The 16,193-nt window shown below is 47.0% G+C and overlaps 2 protein-coding genes across 6 annotated transcripts in view; both read left to right on the forward strand.

Moving 5' to 3' along the window:
- The window catches only part of LOC135244239 (rab11 family-interacting protein 3-like), a 36,428-nt gene extending 35,499 nt beyond the window's left edge, over nucleotides 1-929 (forward strand). For 2 of the 5 annotated variants that reach the window (XM_064316551.1, XM_064316553.1), the window contains 2 exons: nucleotides 349-442; nucleotides 793-928. In XM_064316551.1, the coding sequence (XP_064172621.1) occupies nucleotides 349-442; nucleotides 793-900 (202 nt within the window). In that variant the 3' untranslated portion in view covers nucleotides 901-928. Of the gene's footprint in view, nucleotides 1-348; nucleotides 443-792 lie in introns of all 5 variants that reach the window. The other 3 variants (XM_064316556.1, XM_064316552.1, XM_064316555.1) reach the window with 3 other exon arrangements.
- Nucleotides 930-1,316: 387 nt separating this feature from the next.
- LOC135244051 (rab11 family-interacting protein 3-like) lies at nucleotides 1,317-11,597 on the forward strand. The gene is made up of 6 exons (XM_064316251.1): nucleotides 1,317-1,399; nucleotides 3,634-3,715; nucleotides 5,064-5,201; nucleotides 6,988-7,143; nucleotides 7,574-7,714; nucleotides 8,110-11,597. Exons 1-6 carry the CDS (start codon nucleotides 1,317-1,319, stop codon nucleotides 8,221-8,223), a joined length of 714 nt encoding a protein of 237 aa, XP_064172321.1. The 3' UTR covers nucleotides 8,224-11,597.
- Nucleotides 11,598-16,193: the final 4,596 nt, after the last annotated feature.

A 16,193-nucleotide genomic window follows, 5' to 3' on the forward strand; every position in this document is an offset into this window, starting at 1 on the left:
TGTGTGTTCACCTGTGAGCTGATAACTAGCCATGCCATGATAACTAGCCACATGGGCTGCAGATAAGTACAGTGGGCAACATGGCAACCACAGCCGTGCTCGTTTGTTCATGTCCGACATGTTTAAGTCATGTCAGTGAATGGATGATTTGCATGTCAGTGGAATGCCCACACCGTCCTCTGAACCAAGCTCGGCTCAGGAACAGGGCTGTTGGAAGTGTAGCACTTTTCAAGGCTGGTCCATTTATTTTGACCGCTGGAAGGAACCGAGAAGACGGGTCTGTTGGTGACTGGAGGCTTTTTTGAGTTCAGGAGAGGTCATAACCGTGCACCCCCCCCCTCGTAATAGGCACCTCCTGCAGAGCGGCACACTGTCCCTGGGCCCCACGGACGAGCTGACCCGTGACATCCTGGACCTGGCCGACACCGACCTCATCGACAAGGTAGAACAGGAAGCCAGTGCGGCCTCTGGATCATTCTGATTGGCCAGTGTCTTTTCATTTGGGCTGGACAGGATTGTGGGAAACTAGGACACTACAAATGAATATTTATTCAAGTTATGCACATAAATAATAATAATAATAATCCTTATTTGATCCAGGGTTCCACAATTGCTTCTTTCTGAGGACCAGATTCTTTTTAAAATGGTTTAAAATGGTCCAAGCGTTTTCATTTTAAAATCAGGATTGACCAGCAGAGTGTCTTCCCTTACAAGCCAGTGTGATAGGCCAGTTGAATAGTCCCGGCCCGTACAGGAAGTGACAGCAGTGGGCGTGTCCCCCCCCCTCTGCAGGTGATGTACCTGGAGAAGCGCGTGTCGGAGCTGGAGCAGGACTCGGTCTCCAGCACGGAGCAGCACGTCCGCCTGCGGCAGGAGAACCTGCAGCTGGTGCACAGGTGAGAGGCATAGGGCGATTCGGCGTCGGGTCTACGGCCTTCAGATTCGGCTTTCAGCGCTTATCACAGCCTACAGTCATCACATGTCTATGAAAAATGATTTGGCAATTTACGGTTTGCCGCGATGTTTTGTTCCATAGTGGTTAAGAATGAGCTGTGAGTTGCCTGCCTGTCTCACCTGTCCCGCCACTCCATACCATGCATTACCACTCCTTACCATACATTACCACTCCATACCATGCCTGACCACTCTTTACCATGCATTACCACTCTTTACCATACATTACCACTCCTTACCGTGCCTGGCCACTCCGTACCATGCCTGACCAGCTGCCCTATGTGTGTGCTTCCCTCCGCAGGGCCAACTCTGGGGAAGCAGCTTGAAGAATCAGAGGCGCGGCATGTAGAGAGGACCTGGGCATGTCTGAAGGTGGCAAGCAGAAGGAGGCTCTGGGCAAGCTGGAGAGGGAGAGGGACATGGAGCTGGAGAACCTGCAAACCAGGTGAGCCTCCGTGTGTCTCCCGGCAACCACACCTGTCCAGCTGGGATCAGTCTGACCGCAGGGTGGGATTAGTCTAACCATGGGCTGGGATCAGTCTGACCGCAGGGTGGGATTAGTAGGCTGGGACCAGTCTGACCACAAGCTGGGATCAGTCTGACCACAGGATGGGATTAGTAGGCTGGGATCAGTCTGACCACAGGCTGGGATCAGTCTGACCGCAAGCTGGGATCAGTCTAACCGCAGGCTGGGATCAGTCTGACCGCAGGCTGGGATCAGTCTGACCGCAGGCTGGGATCAGTCTGACCGCAGGGTGGGATCAGTCTGACCGCAGGGTGGGATCAGTCTAACCACAGGGTGGGATCAGTCTGACCAGAAGCTGGGATCAGTCTAATCGCAGGCTGGGATCAGTCTGACCACACTCAGGAGATGTGCTTTGCTAATTAACCACCCGCCACATCGGATGGATCCTGATCTTGTGTAGGTGGGGCTAAAATTGGAATCAGAATGCAGGAAAACACTATACACACTGTATAAGAGTCACAACTTCCCTATAACTTCCCTTTCCTGAGTCTCTAGAGAGAGAGAATCTAGAGAATGGTTTAGTCGGTGGGTTTCCGGTAGTAAACATGCACAGGATATACAGTATATGCTTACACTCAGTAAGAACAAGTCTGCCAATATCTATTAAAAAAACAATAAAAACACAGAATGTAATATAGAAGATGTTTAAAGATGGCTGGAGCTATTAAGAATGGAGATATGAATTTAGAAACGGTGGTAGGGGATGAGTGAGTTCATTTTTGTACTGGATGCAGACATTGCCTTGGGTGTAGAGGCAGACTGAGCTAACACAGGCCTAATATATGGGACTGGTCTCACAGTGAGCACAATACAGGGACTCGTCTGACAGTGAGTACATTACAGGGACTCGTCTGACAGTGAGTACGTTACAGGGACTCGTCTGACAGTGAGTACATTAGACTCACATGCTTCAGACAGCTCCGCAGTGCCTGTTGGACAAACAGGATTCAGTGCCGGGAACCAGGATATAGTTTTTTTTGTTCTTCATTTCCTGACCCGATTGAAGGATGCCAGGGAAATACCTTCAGTTTTTTACTTTATTGCAGCAGGAAACCAAGCTTACAGTACAACTGTCTCATCCCTGTAACTTTACCTGCCGTATTGCCAAACGTAGCATAATGCTTAGGGAACGGGGATCGTGATTCCCAGGTTGTGGGTTCGATTCCCAGGTGGGGCACTGCTGTTGTACTCTTAAGCAAGGTGCTTAACTGCTTCATTAAATGTGCAGCTGTATAACTGGATTATACGTAAAGTGATCTGTGTAAACTGCTCTGGATAAGAGCCTAAAAGCCTGGGGCAGAACCATGGATCGTCCCTGCCACCTTGTGGTGGCTTTCAGTACTTCAGTATGAATCCATTACATTACATTACTGGCATTTAACAGACACTCTTATCCAGAGAGACTTACACAGCTATTTACGTTACATCGCATCCATTTATTCAGCTGGATATATACTGAAGCAATGCAGGTTAGGCACCTTGCCCAAGGGTACAATGGCAGTGTCTTAGCTGAGAAACAAACCTATGACCATTAGGTTACAAAGCCAGCTCCTTACCCATTATACTACACTGCTGCCCCAATCCTGTTCTCTTTCTGTGACGGCAGAAGCAGTTTATGAATGATAATATTCACACAACTGAGAAACAATGAGAAACAGTTTCTGTACAGCACTCACAAGTGCTGCTTTATGCTAGAGATACCATTTCACTACAAGTATCTAACAATACCAGGGTGTCAGCCACAAACTACCCAGAATAAATGTTCCTGTTAGGTTCTTGAATTATGTGATATGAGTTCAGCAGAAGATTGTATCTGGAGCCACATATCGTGTAAGAGAACTTAGAGGCTCCGAGGCTGTGGTCAGGGTGGTGCAGCGGGGTGTTGGGGGTGGGGGGTGCAGCGGGGTGTTGTGGGGGGGTGGGGTGTTGGGTACAGCGGGTGTTGGGGGGGGTGGTCAGCGAGGTGTTGGGGGGTGGGGGGTAGTGGCTACAGCAGGGTGTGGGGGTGCAGCGGGGTGTTGGGGGGGGGGGGTCCAGCGGGGTGTTGGGGGGGTGGGGCATGTAGTGGCTACAGCAGGGTGTTGGGGGGGTGGGGGGGGTGTAGTGGCTACCACAGGGTGTTGCTTGACTCTGCTGTTTCTCTGCTGTTACAGACTCCAGCAGCTGGACGAGGAGAACTGTGAGCTACGGTCCTGTGTGTCCTGCCTGCACGCCAGCATTGAGAGGATGGAGGAGGTCAGTACGTACTATACTACACACACACACTCTACTCTCCTACACACACTCTGCTCTCCCACACACACACACACACACATTCTACGCTCCTACACGCACTCTGCTCTCCCACACACACACACACACACACACACACACTCTACGCTCCTACACGCACTCTGCGCTCCTACACACACACACACACACACACACACACACTCTACTCTCCTACACACACTCTGCTCTCCCACACACACACACACACACACACATTCTACGCTCCTACACGCACTCTGCTCTCCTACACACACTCCACTCTCCTACACACACACACACCCTCCCACACACACACTCTGCTATACCACACACACTCTACTCTCCCGCACACACACTATGCTATACCACACACACTCTGCTCTCCTACACACACACACACACTGCTCTCTTACACACACTCTGCTCTCCTACACTCACTGCTCTCTTACACACACTCTGCTCTCCTACACACACTGCTCTCTTACACACACTCTGCTCTCCTACACACACTCCACTTTCATATACACACTCTGCTACACCACACAATCTCACCCCTCCCTAAATTGGCCCTCCTCTCCATCACCTCTCCTCTCTAATATGCCCCCCAGTGGTAAAATGTCCTTACTACAGTCAGGGCAGAAGAGTCCCTGCCCATCTTCTACCACAGACTGAAAATGTACACATTTACCCGAACCAATCTGCTTCCTAATAATACTGCGTTCTCCATGTCACCCTTGCACCTCTTATTGTGGAATCTAACTTTATGTTGTTAAATTATGCATCAACTACTGCTGACATTTGACATAAATGCTGTGCTGTTTGTTGCTTAGACCTTTATGTTTACGCTATTTTAAATAGTTCTGGATCATAGCGTCTGCTACATCTTTAAATATTAATCTTTAATGCGATGTGTTTATATGGGACACTGGGGCTTGCAGCTGATTTATGCTGATTTATGATGCTGTACTATCCAGGGTTAGTGTTATGGAGTATACACTGTATAGTGTTTGCAGTGACCCTATCTGAACTGTTGCGGATACAGATGGAGATGAACCAGTGAGAACCGAATGTGCCATTTTCGAAAGCCTTCACAGAGCAGGGTGGTAGTCTGCTTAGTGTTGGTTCACACACACTTAGCTGTTATCAAATAACTCATACAGCTGCCTGTCAATCACATGAATAGGCTAGTCATTTATAGTGCATATATAGTCTGTTTTTAACAGACTCTGGTGAGTGGCAGGGGGTTCTGTAATGCAGAAATCCAGGTGCAGTATAGGAGGGGAATCTAATCTCCCTGTAGGTCTGACAGAGCTAACCCCCCCCCCCCCCACAGGAGAAGAGGAAGCTGCAGGACGAGACAGAGAACTTGACGGACAGGCTGAACGAGGAGCTGGAGGTGCAGCGGAAAGTGTCCGGCAAGCTGTCCCACGAGCGACACAAAAGCCAGAAGGAGAAGGAGTGCACACAGGAGGTTAGAATGTGCGACGCAGAGTGATTCTACCCGATTAATCAGTAAATACTGATTATCACACACAGGAGGTTAGCGTGTGCGCCTCAGCGTGATTCTACCCGATTAATCAGTAAATACTGATTATCTCACACACAGGAGGTTAGCGTGTGCGACGCAGAGTGATTCTACCCGATTAATCAGTAAATACTGATTATCACACACAGGAGGTTAGCGTGTGCGCCTCAGCGTGATTCTACCCGATTAATCAGTAAATACTGATTATCACACACAGGAGGTTAGCGTGTGCGCCTCAGCGTGATGATACCCGATTAATCAGTAAATACTGATTATCTCACACACAGAAGGTTAGCGTGTGCGCCTCAGCGTGATTCTACCCGATTAATCAGTAAATACTGATTATCCCACACAGGGGTTAGCGTGCGTGCCTCCGCGTGATTCTACCCGATTAATCAGTAAATACTGATTATCACACACAGGAGGTTAGCGTGTGTGCCTCAGCGTGATTCTACCCGATTAATCAGTAAATATTGATTATCACACACAGGAGGTTAGCATGTGTGCCTCAGTGTGATTCTACCCAATTAATCAGTAAATACTGATTATCACACACTGAAGGTCTGTAGGGACAGCATTACTGAGCATGGGCTAATTTTACTTGATTAATCAGGAAATAGTGATTATCACACACTAAATGTTTCTAGGGACACTAGTTTTCAGATTCATTGCAGAACATTGTCTCCTCCTTTGAGCTATCGAAGAATGAAAATAATCTTGTTGTGTGTGCTAATGAAATGCCCCAGACCTTTGCTTCTAATTCAAATAGCAAATAGCCTGTCAAATAGCATTTCCTGATTACTGAGGAAAATAAATCAGGGAAGCTCATATTCCAGCTCTGAGCTGAACAGTTTGCTAGTGTGCTTAAGGCTGTTTCCTTTTCCATGCTGGGAAATTAGGAAGTCCTGTGGTGAGAGCTGTCACTCAGAGGTGACCTCAGTGGGAGGAGCCAAAATGGGGCTACTCTTGGAGGGGCGAGGTTGGTTAGATGTAGGATGGGTGGCGATGCGTTCAAATTGTTAACGGAGTCAGGAATGTGCTGTTTATTACGATGGCCCTGCCCTTTGGTCTTTACTAATGAGGAGGCACAGAGATTGATGACATTTTCATGACATCATTGCTTCACAAGACAGTCCAGCTGCTGTACTGTAGAGTCTGAACTTTCCAGACATTGATTCTGGGCAGACCAGTTGAATTTTTCAGATGCTAATGTATTTAAAGACAGCTGGACTGCAGGAACTTTTCTGTAATCTGTTCTTGCATTACAGTTTAGCCCTGCTATCGTTGTGACCTAAACCACAGATGAAAAATGTTTTATGGAGCGCTATGAGTGCATTTGTGTGTCTCTGTCTCTGTCTGTCTGTCTGTCTGTGAGTGTGTGTGTCTGTGTGCGTACATGTCTGTATGTCTGTCTGTCTGAGTGTGTACGTGTGTGTGTGTCTGTGTGCGTGCATGTATGTGTGTGTGTGTGTGTGTGTATGGTGTGACATGTTGTGTGTGTGTGTGTGAAGTGTGTGTTGTGTGCGTGTGAGCGTGTGTGTGTGTGTGTGTATGTGTGTGAGCAGTGTGTGTGTGTGTGTGTGTGTGTGTGAGTGTGTGTGTGTGAGCAGTGTGTGTGAGCAGTGTGTGTGAGCAGTGTGTGTGAGCAGTGTGTGAGTGTGTGTGTGTGTGTGAGCAGTGTGTGTGTGTGTGTGGTGTGTGTGTTGGCTCACTCAGTCCCTCCCTCCTGCAGCTGATAGAGGACCTGAGGAAGCAGCTGGAGCTGCTGCAGCTCTTTAAGCTGGAGGTGGAGACGCGGAGCGGCCGCTCCACCAGCGCCGGGCTGCAGGAGTACCAGACCCGCACCCGCGAGGCCGAGCTGGAGCAGGAGGTTCGCCGCCTCAAACAGGTACGCCCCCCGCAAGGTCCACTGCCTCAAACAGGTATGCCCCCGCGGGGCCTCCCTGCAGCTGCCGTCTGGCCCCGGGGAATAACCATCTATCCATTCGTCTGTGTGCTGCCACTGAGGAACATGCTCACTCCCCCATGCTCTGGGTGAACTAACATTATAAATGTCTGTGTGGTAGCCGATTTTGGGAGCACATATTTTGCACCGAGCGGCATTTTCATTGAGCTTTTCAAAATCATTCCACACACGGCACCCTTTTTGAAAGTTGGCCATCTTTTCAACAGACAGCGAGTAAAGTGAAGACAGCAAGTCGTGCACATTGAAAGCACTAGCCTGTGAAATCTTTAGTGATCTTTTATTTTGAATGATTTGAGAATTTAAAAAGAAAAAAACCTCTCGTGCCCCCCCCCCCCCCCCCCCCCCCCCCCAGGACAACCGTGGCCTGAAGGAGCAGAACGACGAGCTCAACGGCCAGATCATCACGCTCAGCATCCAGGGGGCCAAGAACCTGTTCGCCGCGTCCTTCTCCGAGTCGCTGGCCGCCGAGATCAACTCCGTGTCGCGGGACGAGGTGGGGATGTCACGTGACCACAGAGCCCGGCTCTCCTTCATTCGTCATCCTGTGATGGTCACAGAAGCAGTCTGTCAGTTTTCAGATTGAGGAAGCCTTATGTCCCTGTACAGATTAGCCAGCTCCTTTAGCCCCAGATCATTCACCAGTGATCAGAATAGAATAGCTCTTCTTTCACAGAGTGGTCTCTTTCAGTTACCTGAACAGTAATTTTCACTTTTTCTAATGGATTCTCGTTGCAGAAAAGCTAGAGTGTTATAAAGCAGTTCTGTTATAAAGGGGGCTTTTACACTTTACACTAAATACACTACTATATATTTTACAGTACCACAAAGACACAGAATATCACCATGTACCTTATTTAAGGGGGAATTCTTGTGTTTTTGCTTTCTAAGCTGATGGAGGCCATTCACAAGCAAGAGGAGATCAACTACAGACTGCAGGACTACATCGACCGCATCATCGTCGCCATCATGGAATCCAACCCCTCCATTTTGGAAGTCAAATAAAGGCCAGGTCCCCCCCCCCCATCCACCCTCACACCGACCCTGACACCTGAGGGAGGGGTCCCGCAGGGCCCACACACACCGGATATTAAAGAAGAGGGAACAAATTCCCAAATTTGAGACTAAATCCTTCGTGGAGGGTTCGTGAAGGGTTCCCCCTGGTGGTGGGTGTTTTTGTTGCACCCTGGAGAAGGTGTATTTTTGTTCCTGGGGATCAGTGAGCTGCCAGCGGACCCCATGGACCGTACGAGTCCGCGTGCACGCCGTGCGGTCTCCGTGACGCCCCCGGGGAGGGCGTGGCGGGGCTTTGGCGTGTCTGTGGCTTACTATAGACCCTGGGGGGGGTGACCAGCGCCCCCTGGAGTGGCCTCGTTTCACCCCCTGTTTTTGGGGGCCGGGTTGTTCGAGCGAAAGTGGTAATTGACTGTTCCAGACTGGTTTGCTGAGGACCCCAGTTCCACCTGTCACCTGTCACCTGTCACATGGCTATAAGAGCACTGCACACTGTTAATGAGTCGTCATCAAACTGTTAATCTGCTGCAGCTGGAGGTATTCTGGGCACTATGTCGCACTGTGGTGAGATGTCCCTACAGCAGGCAGTGGGATTTGCTCCGCCATCTTGATTTCTTACCTGGTTAAAACTAAGGGAGCTTCACCAGTTTAATTTTGCACTCTTTATCACAAATGTTCACCTCAGTCACCTGTACTGTCTCTCATAGGTGCACATGCTAAAGTTTGAGGACCAAAAATATAATTGGGATTTTCACAAATATATCAATCAACTTTGGCATCCAAATATGATGTTAACACGCTTGAGTTTGCGCCAGTTTACAAGCTTTTTTGGAATTCTTCACTAAGGTTTCTGCAGTCTTTCAGTCAGCTGTCCTGCACTAGAGGGGAGTGGAAGTAGGCACTTATAGCACTTAGAAAAATGTAACAATGTCAAAATGTTTGTATTAATAGCTGCAACATCACAATAGGCTTCTACAGAGATAAAATCTACCTGTTAGCGGAGAGGTTGTGTCGAGTCTTTTTCCCTGAAAGTTTTGAGTGCTACCCATGCTGCCAGCCGAGTTGTTAGCCATGCTGCTAGCCGTGCTGCTAGCCGTGCTGCTAGCCGTGCTGCTAGCCATGTTGCTAGCCGTGCTGCTAGCCATGCCAGTCCCAGCCTGAATCCCATGGCTGAAATGGAGTGACGGAGTAGACCGGCCCATTTTAATGTTTCCCATGAAATGCGCCTCTTCCTGAGGGAAATTTCCTGAAGCAGTCTGGCTCAGCTGCGGAGAACAGGGTATCCTGCGGGTCTGCATGACGAGGTGCTAATGCTAAACAAACACACCCCTAGTGGAGGTGTTGGGACTCCACTCCACGTTCATCGCACATGTATGGGGCACATATTGAACTCCACCCTGCAGTATCAGCTAGCAAGAACACAGATACACAGGATCCAGCCGATAGAAATGCCAGCCTACAGAAATGTCCAGCCAATAGAAAGAGAGAACATTTAGTGACACCACAACACAGGAAGATACTAACTTAAATGCACGGACGTTCCTGAGCAATAACTAGAGGGCGTGGTAAGAGTGAGAACAGGAGCAGCACAGGACTGGGGAGCTAAAAGATTTCAGTTTTATGGTGTGAGGAACCACCAACAAAGCTCCATCTGAGTCACCCATGAAAAAGACCACCTTAACCTCACCAGTTCTTCAAGGCAACTGTCCGATTGATTTAGTATTTAATTGGAACATAGAGGCCAAACAGACTCTTGTCACTTGCCAACGAGTTGACGTGGACACATCATTGACGGGGACACTGAACAGGCACGTTGACTGTGGATGTTAAAGAGGGATGGGGTGTGGCAGCACTGCTGAGTGTGCAGGCGGTGCTCTGGGACCGCGTGGAAGAGGCCTCGGATCTCGCCGTCTCACTCACGCCCCAAAACGCTCACCGACTATTCCTTTCTTTATTCAGTACCTAATGAAATGGCCTTAGATGTAAATGGCTGTACATGGACACCGCTGGAGAATTTTCTACCCCGTAGATGTAGTTATTTTTATGGGAAGAGAAGGACAGCGCTATTTGGTTGGGTTCTCCATGGGGTCATGCCTTCTGGAGGAATGTGAGCTCCAGTTCCCCTGCCTGGACTTCATTTATTTCCCTCCTGTGTAAATACGATGCATGGTTCTGCCCTCATTTCAGAATCCATCCCTCGGACTCCCCCTTTAAACCCACGGCAAGAGGGACCATTATATTTTTATCTCTTTTTTTTTTTTTGTATAGTGAAGGAAACTGAGCTTCTAAACATCCCGTGTCAGTGCTGCGGTCCTGGGGGAGAGCCGTGTCAGTGCTGCGGTCCTGGGGGAGAGCCATGTCAGTGCTGCGGTCCCAGCTCGGCTCTCTGTGGACTTGGTCCTGGGGGAGAGCTGTGTTTGTGGGGTGGGCTGTTTCTCCAAAACGTCTCGCTGGCGGGTTAGATGCCCAAGGCCGCAGTTTATCTGTTTGCAGCCATGTAAGATCTTTTCCTTTCTCCGATTTATCTTTCTGGGTAGCTGCTCGCTGTCGTGTCTGAAATCCAGAGACCTGGAAAGTCGTCTGGTAGTCAGCTCCTTTTGTTTTTAGCCGTGCAGGACAAGGCTTTTCTGGGAAAGACCAGGACCACTGAACCGCTAAGAAACCAGAACCACGGACGGGTTTGGAGGAACACGCTTCTCAAGTAGACTTTTTTTTTTGGCTATCAGATTTCTGGGGGTTTAATGCTACTCTATTCCTGTTCACAGAGGGGAACCGGTGGTAGAATCAACTTACTGGTGTGGTTTTGACACACTTTTCATTGCACAACAATTCAATTAGTAGTTTTGTTTGTCTTTTCCCCACTGCAGGATTTAACGTCAACTGATGAATGGAAATTCGAGATGCACTTTAGCACCACTTCAACATCTCATTTGTCCTGTTTACAAAATTGCCAAAGAATTTGCTTCTTGAGAAATGACCTTTTCTCCGAGCGCTGGTAGCACAGGACTTTGATCTAGTTTCCATGGTAACAGCATTCTTGGACAGGAACCATAAACATGGATTTTTTTTGTTCCTGACGTTGTGACTGCACCACTTCAAAATAAGGCTAAGCTTGCAAAATTGATAGATTCGTTATGATATGCTCATTCGTTATGATAAGACTCCAGTTTCTGGCTTGGCTTCACCACTTCATCACGTGTATATTGTTTAAAACACCTGACCCGTCTGCTCTGAAATTCTGGTAAGCTGGCCCAAGGCTCAGTTAAGTCGACCTTCTCTCCCAGAACGTGCCCGGTTGTTGGTATGAACAGCGTTGAATGACCACTTTTTTGTCTGTGTGAAATAAAAAATATAATAAAGTTTAAGTGTGTACTGTATATAAATAATTCATTTTTTTTTGTAAAAACTGAAAAACTTTAGCTTCCAAATGCCCAAAGAACATTTGTCTCAAAGGCACAAGATGTTATTAATGGGTGCTGAACTCACTGCTAACCTGAGAGAAATCATTCATTCGCATAGTAACAGGATTGTAAATACAGTTTAATCTAAGTGTGAACGATATTGTATTAATGAAAAGATCAGTATTGTTTACTGCGGTATGTTACTGTTTTCTCTGGAAAAAATGCAGACAGATGATGTAATCATATTATTGTTTGAAGAATAATAATTTCCAAGTTACTGTAAAAAAAAAAAATGAGGGGAAAAATGCCCTGAATAATAATATTTGAAACCTAAGGTGTGTCTCACTGCTGTCATTCCTAAGGCTCTGTTCTTACACACACACACACATACATACAGACACAAGAACAGGGCAAGAACATAACACTAGAGGGCAGCATCAGTTTTAGTCTTTGTAAATGCTCACTTTCAAAAACCCTGCAGACAAACTCAGACACCAGTCTTCACCTTCTTCTGTTCAGAGCAGAGTAAACACGACTCTCTCCTTCTCTGATCCTCTGCTAAGAACCACACTCTTGTTTCTGTTTGCAGTGCTACTCTATACCTCCCTCTGTGCTTCCTGTCTCTATTGCCCTATAGCAGGGATTCTTTACTGCTGTCTAGCAGACAATCTCATCCCAAGCCACTGGAAATGCAACACCAGCAAAAAGCACAGACTCGATTTACAGCTCGTCCACTACCCAAGAGAACATTGAACTACGTTACCTCAAACAGGAACAAAACTACCCTAATGAGTACTGAACTACATTAAAGGAACAAAAGCAAATAACCACAGAAAAATAAGGTACACCTAATCGTGTAAGGGCTAGGTAGATGTGCTCAGGAGAGTTGGGATATTGTAATTCAGTCTCTTGGGGGTGGGGGATTGTGTGTTCTGTCTTTGTTCTAACCATAAATGCTCAACTATAACAAGTTGTTAATAGTTCTTGAAGAGATAATTGCTCTCCATCTATTTAAACAGGATGCTGGGATATATAAGTGAAAGTATTGAGGGTAAATCCAAGGAAGTTATACTTCTACACCTTTGTCAGGCCACACTTAGAGTGTATTGGGCGGTCTTGGGGACCGTACCACAAGAAAGATATAGAAGCTCTGGAAAATGTTCAAAGAAGGGCAACCAAATTGATTCCTTGTATGAATGATAAAAATTATGAGGAAAGTCTTAAGATGCTTAATCTCTTGAAGCTTAGTAAAAAGAGACATGGAGGTGATTTTATTGAGACTTTTTACTTTATAAAAGGGATGAACTACAGTGAACTTCAGGAGATTCTTCAGGTTGTGTTCTGTTAGTAGAACGAGGGGGCATAAATGGAAATTAGCAAAAGGTCAATTCCGCACAGATGTTAGGAAGTGTTTTTTCACACAGAGTAGTCACTGCATGGAATAGCTTGCCAGGTCATGTAGTAGAGGCAGAAACTGGGGGTTGACCTGAAAAATCTAGTCAAGGTTGGAACCCCATTCCCCCACCTTATCTGTAAACCTGAGCATTCACAGAATCAGTAAGTAAAGTTTATGTAATTATTTTCTGTTTTAAATGAATATTTACAAGGTTGTACATATACTTAACTACATTGTGTAAAGCTAACTTATTTTTTTAAATAACAAAAACATTTAAAAATATGAAATATGAGATGTTTTACATCATCTGATGTGGGCTCAGGTTCTACCCTTTCTAGTTACAGTTCAGGATGAACCGTACATCTCATTTACTTAGCCTGCTACTTCCTCTTTAAGGACACTTGCCGTTTTAGGAGCGTGAGCGATACCTTCAATAAGTGCAATGCAAAGGGAGTCATATCCACACATAACAAACTCCTCCATGGTGCTAATTCCCACTCAGCTGAACACATATTTGCTGTGGATAGTGACTTTATCTGTTGAGACAAGTTTCTATGGCGATAACAGCATTCCTAGGCCTTCTGGGAGTCTTGGAATTTAGGAGAGCTCCACAGAGTTGTGGGGAGCTCTGGGGATAGGCCTGTGGAAGCTCCACAGAGTTGTGGGGTGCTCTGGGGATAGGCCTATGGAAGCTCCACGGAGTTGTGGGGAGCTCTGGGGATAGGCTTATGGAAGCTCCACGGAGTTGTGGGGAGCTCTGGGGATAGGCCTATGGAAGCTCCACAGAGTTGTGGGGTGCTCTCGGGATAGACCTATAGAAGCTCCACAGAGTTATGAGGAGCAGTGGAGATAGGCCTGTGGAAGCTCCACAGAGTTGTAGGGAGCTCTGAGGATAGGCCTATGGAAGCTCCACAGAGTTGTTGCTGAGCTCTGGGGATAGGCCTATGGAAGCTCCACGGAGTTGTGGGGAGCTCTGAGGATAGGCCTATGGAAGCTCCACGGAGTTGTGGGGAGCTCTGGGGATAGGCCTATGGAAGCTCCACGGAGTTGTGAGGAGCAGGGGAGATAGCTGCTGACCCAGCAGGGAAGGTGCGTATTGCCCTGAAAGAGAGACTGAATGCAATGCTGATATCCCTAGTGGGATAACAGGTAGTGGAGAAAGTCAAGAAACCTAAAGAGTGAATCAACTGTTTGGCAATTGTGGGGGGAAGGGAGACTTCAGTCTGTGTATTAACCCCAGAGACCAGAACAAGTGGATTAAAAGAGAACATTTCAAACTTCCAACCAAAACAAACATCACAAGTGCACTGACAGGACCACGCTACTTTTCCAAAATGGATGCTTTGTCAGGGTTTTACCAGAATGTGCTGAATGAGGAAAGTTCAGATTTATGCACATTTAACATGCCGTTCAGTGGATATAAATTTCGTCGTCTGTCTTTTTCTGGGATGTCCTCAGCTCCAGAAGTCTTCTACAGGCCAGTACAACAACTGCTCAATGGTATGGAAGTACGGTATGGAGTATTCCTGGATGATGAGGAATTCTGGAAACCTATAAAGGAGAAACATGACGAGACACTTTGGAGTACTAGATACTAGAACAAGCATATCAATCTGGGCTGTTGAATAAACAGAAAGGCCAATTTGGGGTGAAATCACTTGCCTGGGCAATAGACTGTCTGCGGCAAGGATGCACGCAGTGTAATATCTGCAGGTCTTGTGGTGGAGACAAACTGGTGGTCCTACCTATGACTGCGGGTGCTCGTCATTTCAGCGCTGCTTGTCTGCGGCAAACTATAAGTGCTGGTGGCTGGCTGCTCTGAAATGGCGGGATGGGGGCGACAGTCCAAAAAAACAAATCATCTGAATTCATCAAAGAAAAGCCCTTATTAGACTTAATGAGCTGAAGGCAAATGAAGAACTGAATCAAGTGAACCATGGTTGAATCAGTGGATACAGCACTATCTGAGGAGTATTCAGAGGGTTTTGTGACCCAGTTTTACCATTTCAAACAATCTTGTTTTCATATGGGTAATTTCTCTCCATTGATGAAATGTTCATTCATATAGCACTGTTACATACAGTCATGGACCAAATGAAATGAAATCCAATTATCAGACTAACCACAGACTTTTGAAGCTTTGTATTTTCAGCATAACTCTTCACATGCTTTCGCTGCAATAAGACATACTTTTGCCTCATTTCATAATCATAAGCAATATGAACAAAAAAAATACGTTTGACACCACTGTGTGTTCAGTGAGAGGTGTAATTTAGGTAAGTGTGGACTTTATTTCCCACTGTTCACAGCATTTTAAAAATAGATTAAAATGTGTTTGTTTTACGAAATCAGACAAGAGGAGGATTTACTTTTATAAACGGATCTGCTGAACAGGTTCTTCCATTCAACATAATGGAGTTGAACTTCCAGTTCAGCTTTCAGCAGAGCAGTAAATTAGGCCAGAGAGCGGACGTGTGTATGTAGCCGAGGGAACGTCAGCCCGTGACTGATGACAGTAGTTCTGATTTATTACTATTACAATAAGCTCATCTGCAGGACTTCCTTTCCCTTAAACGCTCAGGCACTCGACCCAGGCCCTCAGCTCCCCACGTCACCAGTGTGTAACCATCACTTCCCGAGTCTCTGTGCGAATGTTATTCTTTCACCTCGCCGCACTGCCACGCCGAAAAAGAAATTACTTTCACAACAAAGAAGGAAAGAAATGGCAAATCCGACGTCCCGGAAATCACAGAGGGTCTAACGGCTCTGGTGACAGTTTTATAAAAGTTCCTTGTTTCAAAGCTATTTTTACCGTTTGTTCTGAGAACAGCTAAATGGAAACAGGCAGTGCACATTCCTGCGAGGCCCTTCCCCCCTCAGCGGTGGGAGATCATGGGAGGAAAAAACCCACGCCGAGAACCGTTCTGACCTGTTGCCATGGAAACACACCCGGGACACATGGTTGGTCAATGAGGTGCAGCGCCAGGCCGCGGTATCGCTTCATCCCTCGGACGCCTGAGTGTGTACTGACGTGCAGGGAGAGCTCTCTCACACACACATTCATTTTCCATCCAGCCTCAGACGTACACACAGTAAAAAAAAAAAAAAACATCAAAACTAACTTTGGGGACGGATCGTTTTGGCTATCAGTTTGTGACAACATC

The sequence above is a fragment of the Anguilla rostrata genome, chromosome 17, assembly GCF_018555375.3.
Source record: "Anguilla rostrata isolate EN2019 chromosome 17, ASM1855537v3, whole genome shotgun sequence".
Classification (NCBI taxonomy): Eukaryota; Metazoa; Chordata; class Actinopteri; order Anguilliformes; family Anguillidae; genus Anguilla; species Anguilla rostrata.

Coding starts and splice junctions, on each gene's coding strand:
- LOC135244051 (XM_064316251.1), top strand. CDS start 1,317: ATGTCTGAAGGTGGCAAGCAGAAGGAGGCTCTGGGCAAGCTGGAGAGG. Junction 7,144..7,573: donor AGGTTCGCCGCCTCAAACAG/GTACGCCCCCCG, acceptor CCCCCCCCCCAG/GACAACCGTGGCCTGAAGGA. Junction 7,715..8,109: donor ACTCCGTGTCGCGGGACGAG/GTGGGGATGTCA, acceptor TTGCTTTCTAAG/CTGATGGAGGCCATTCACAA.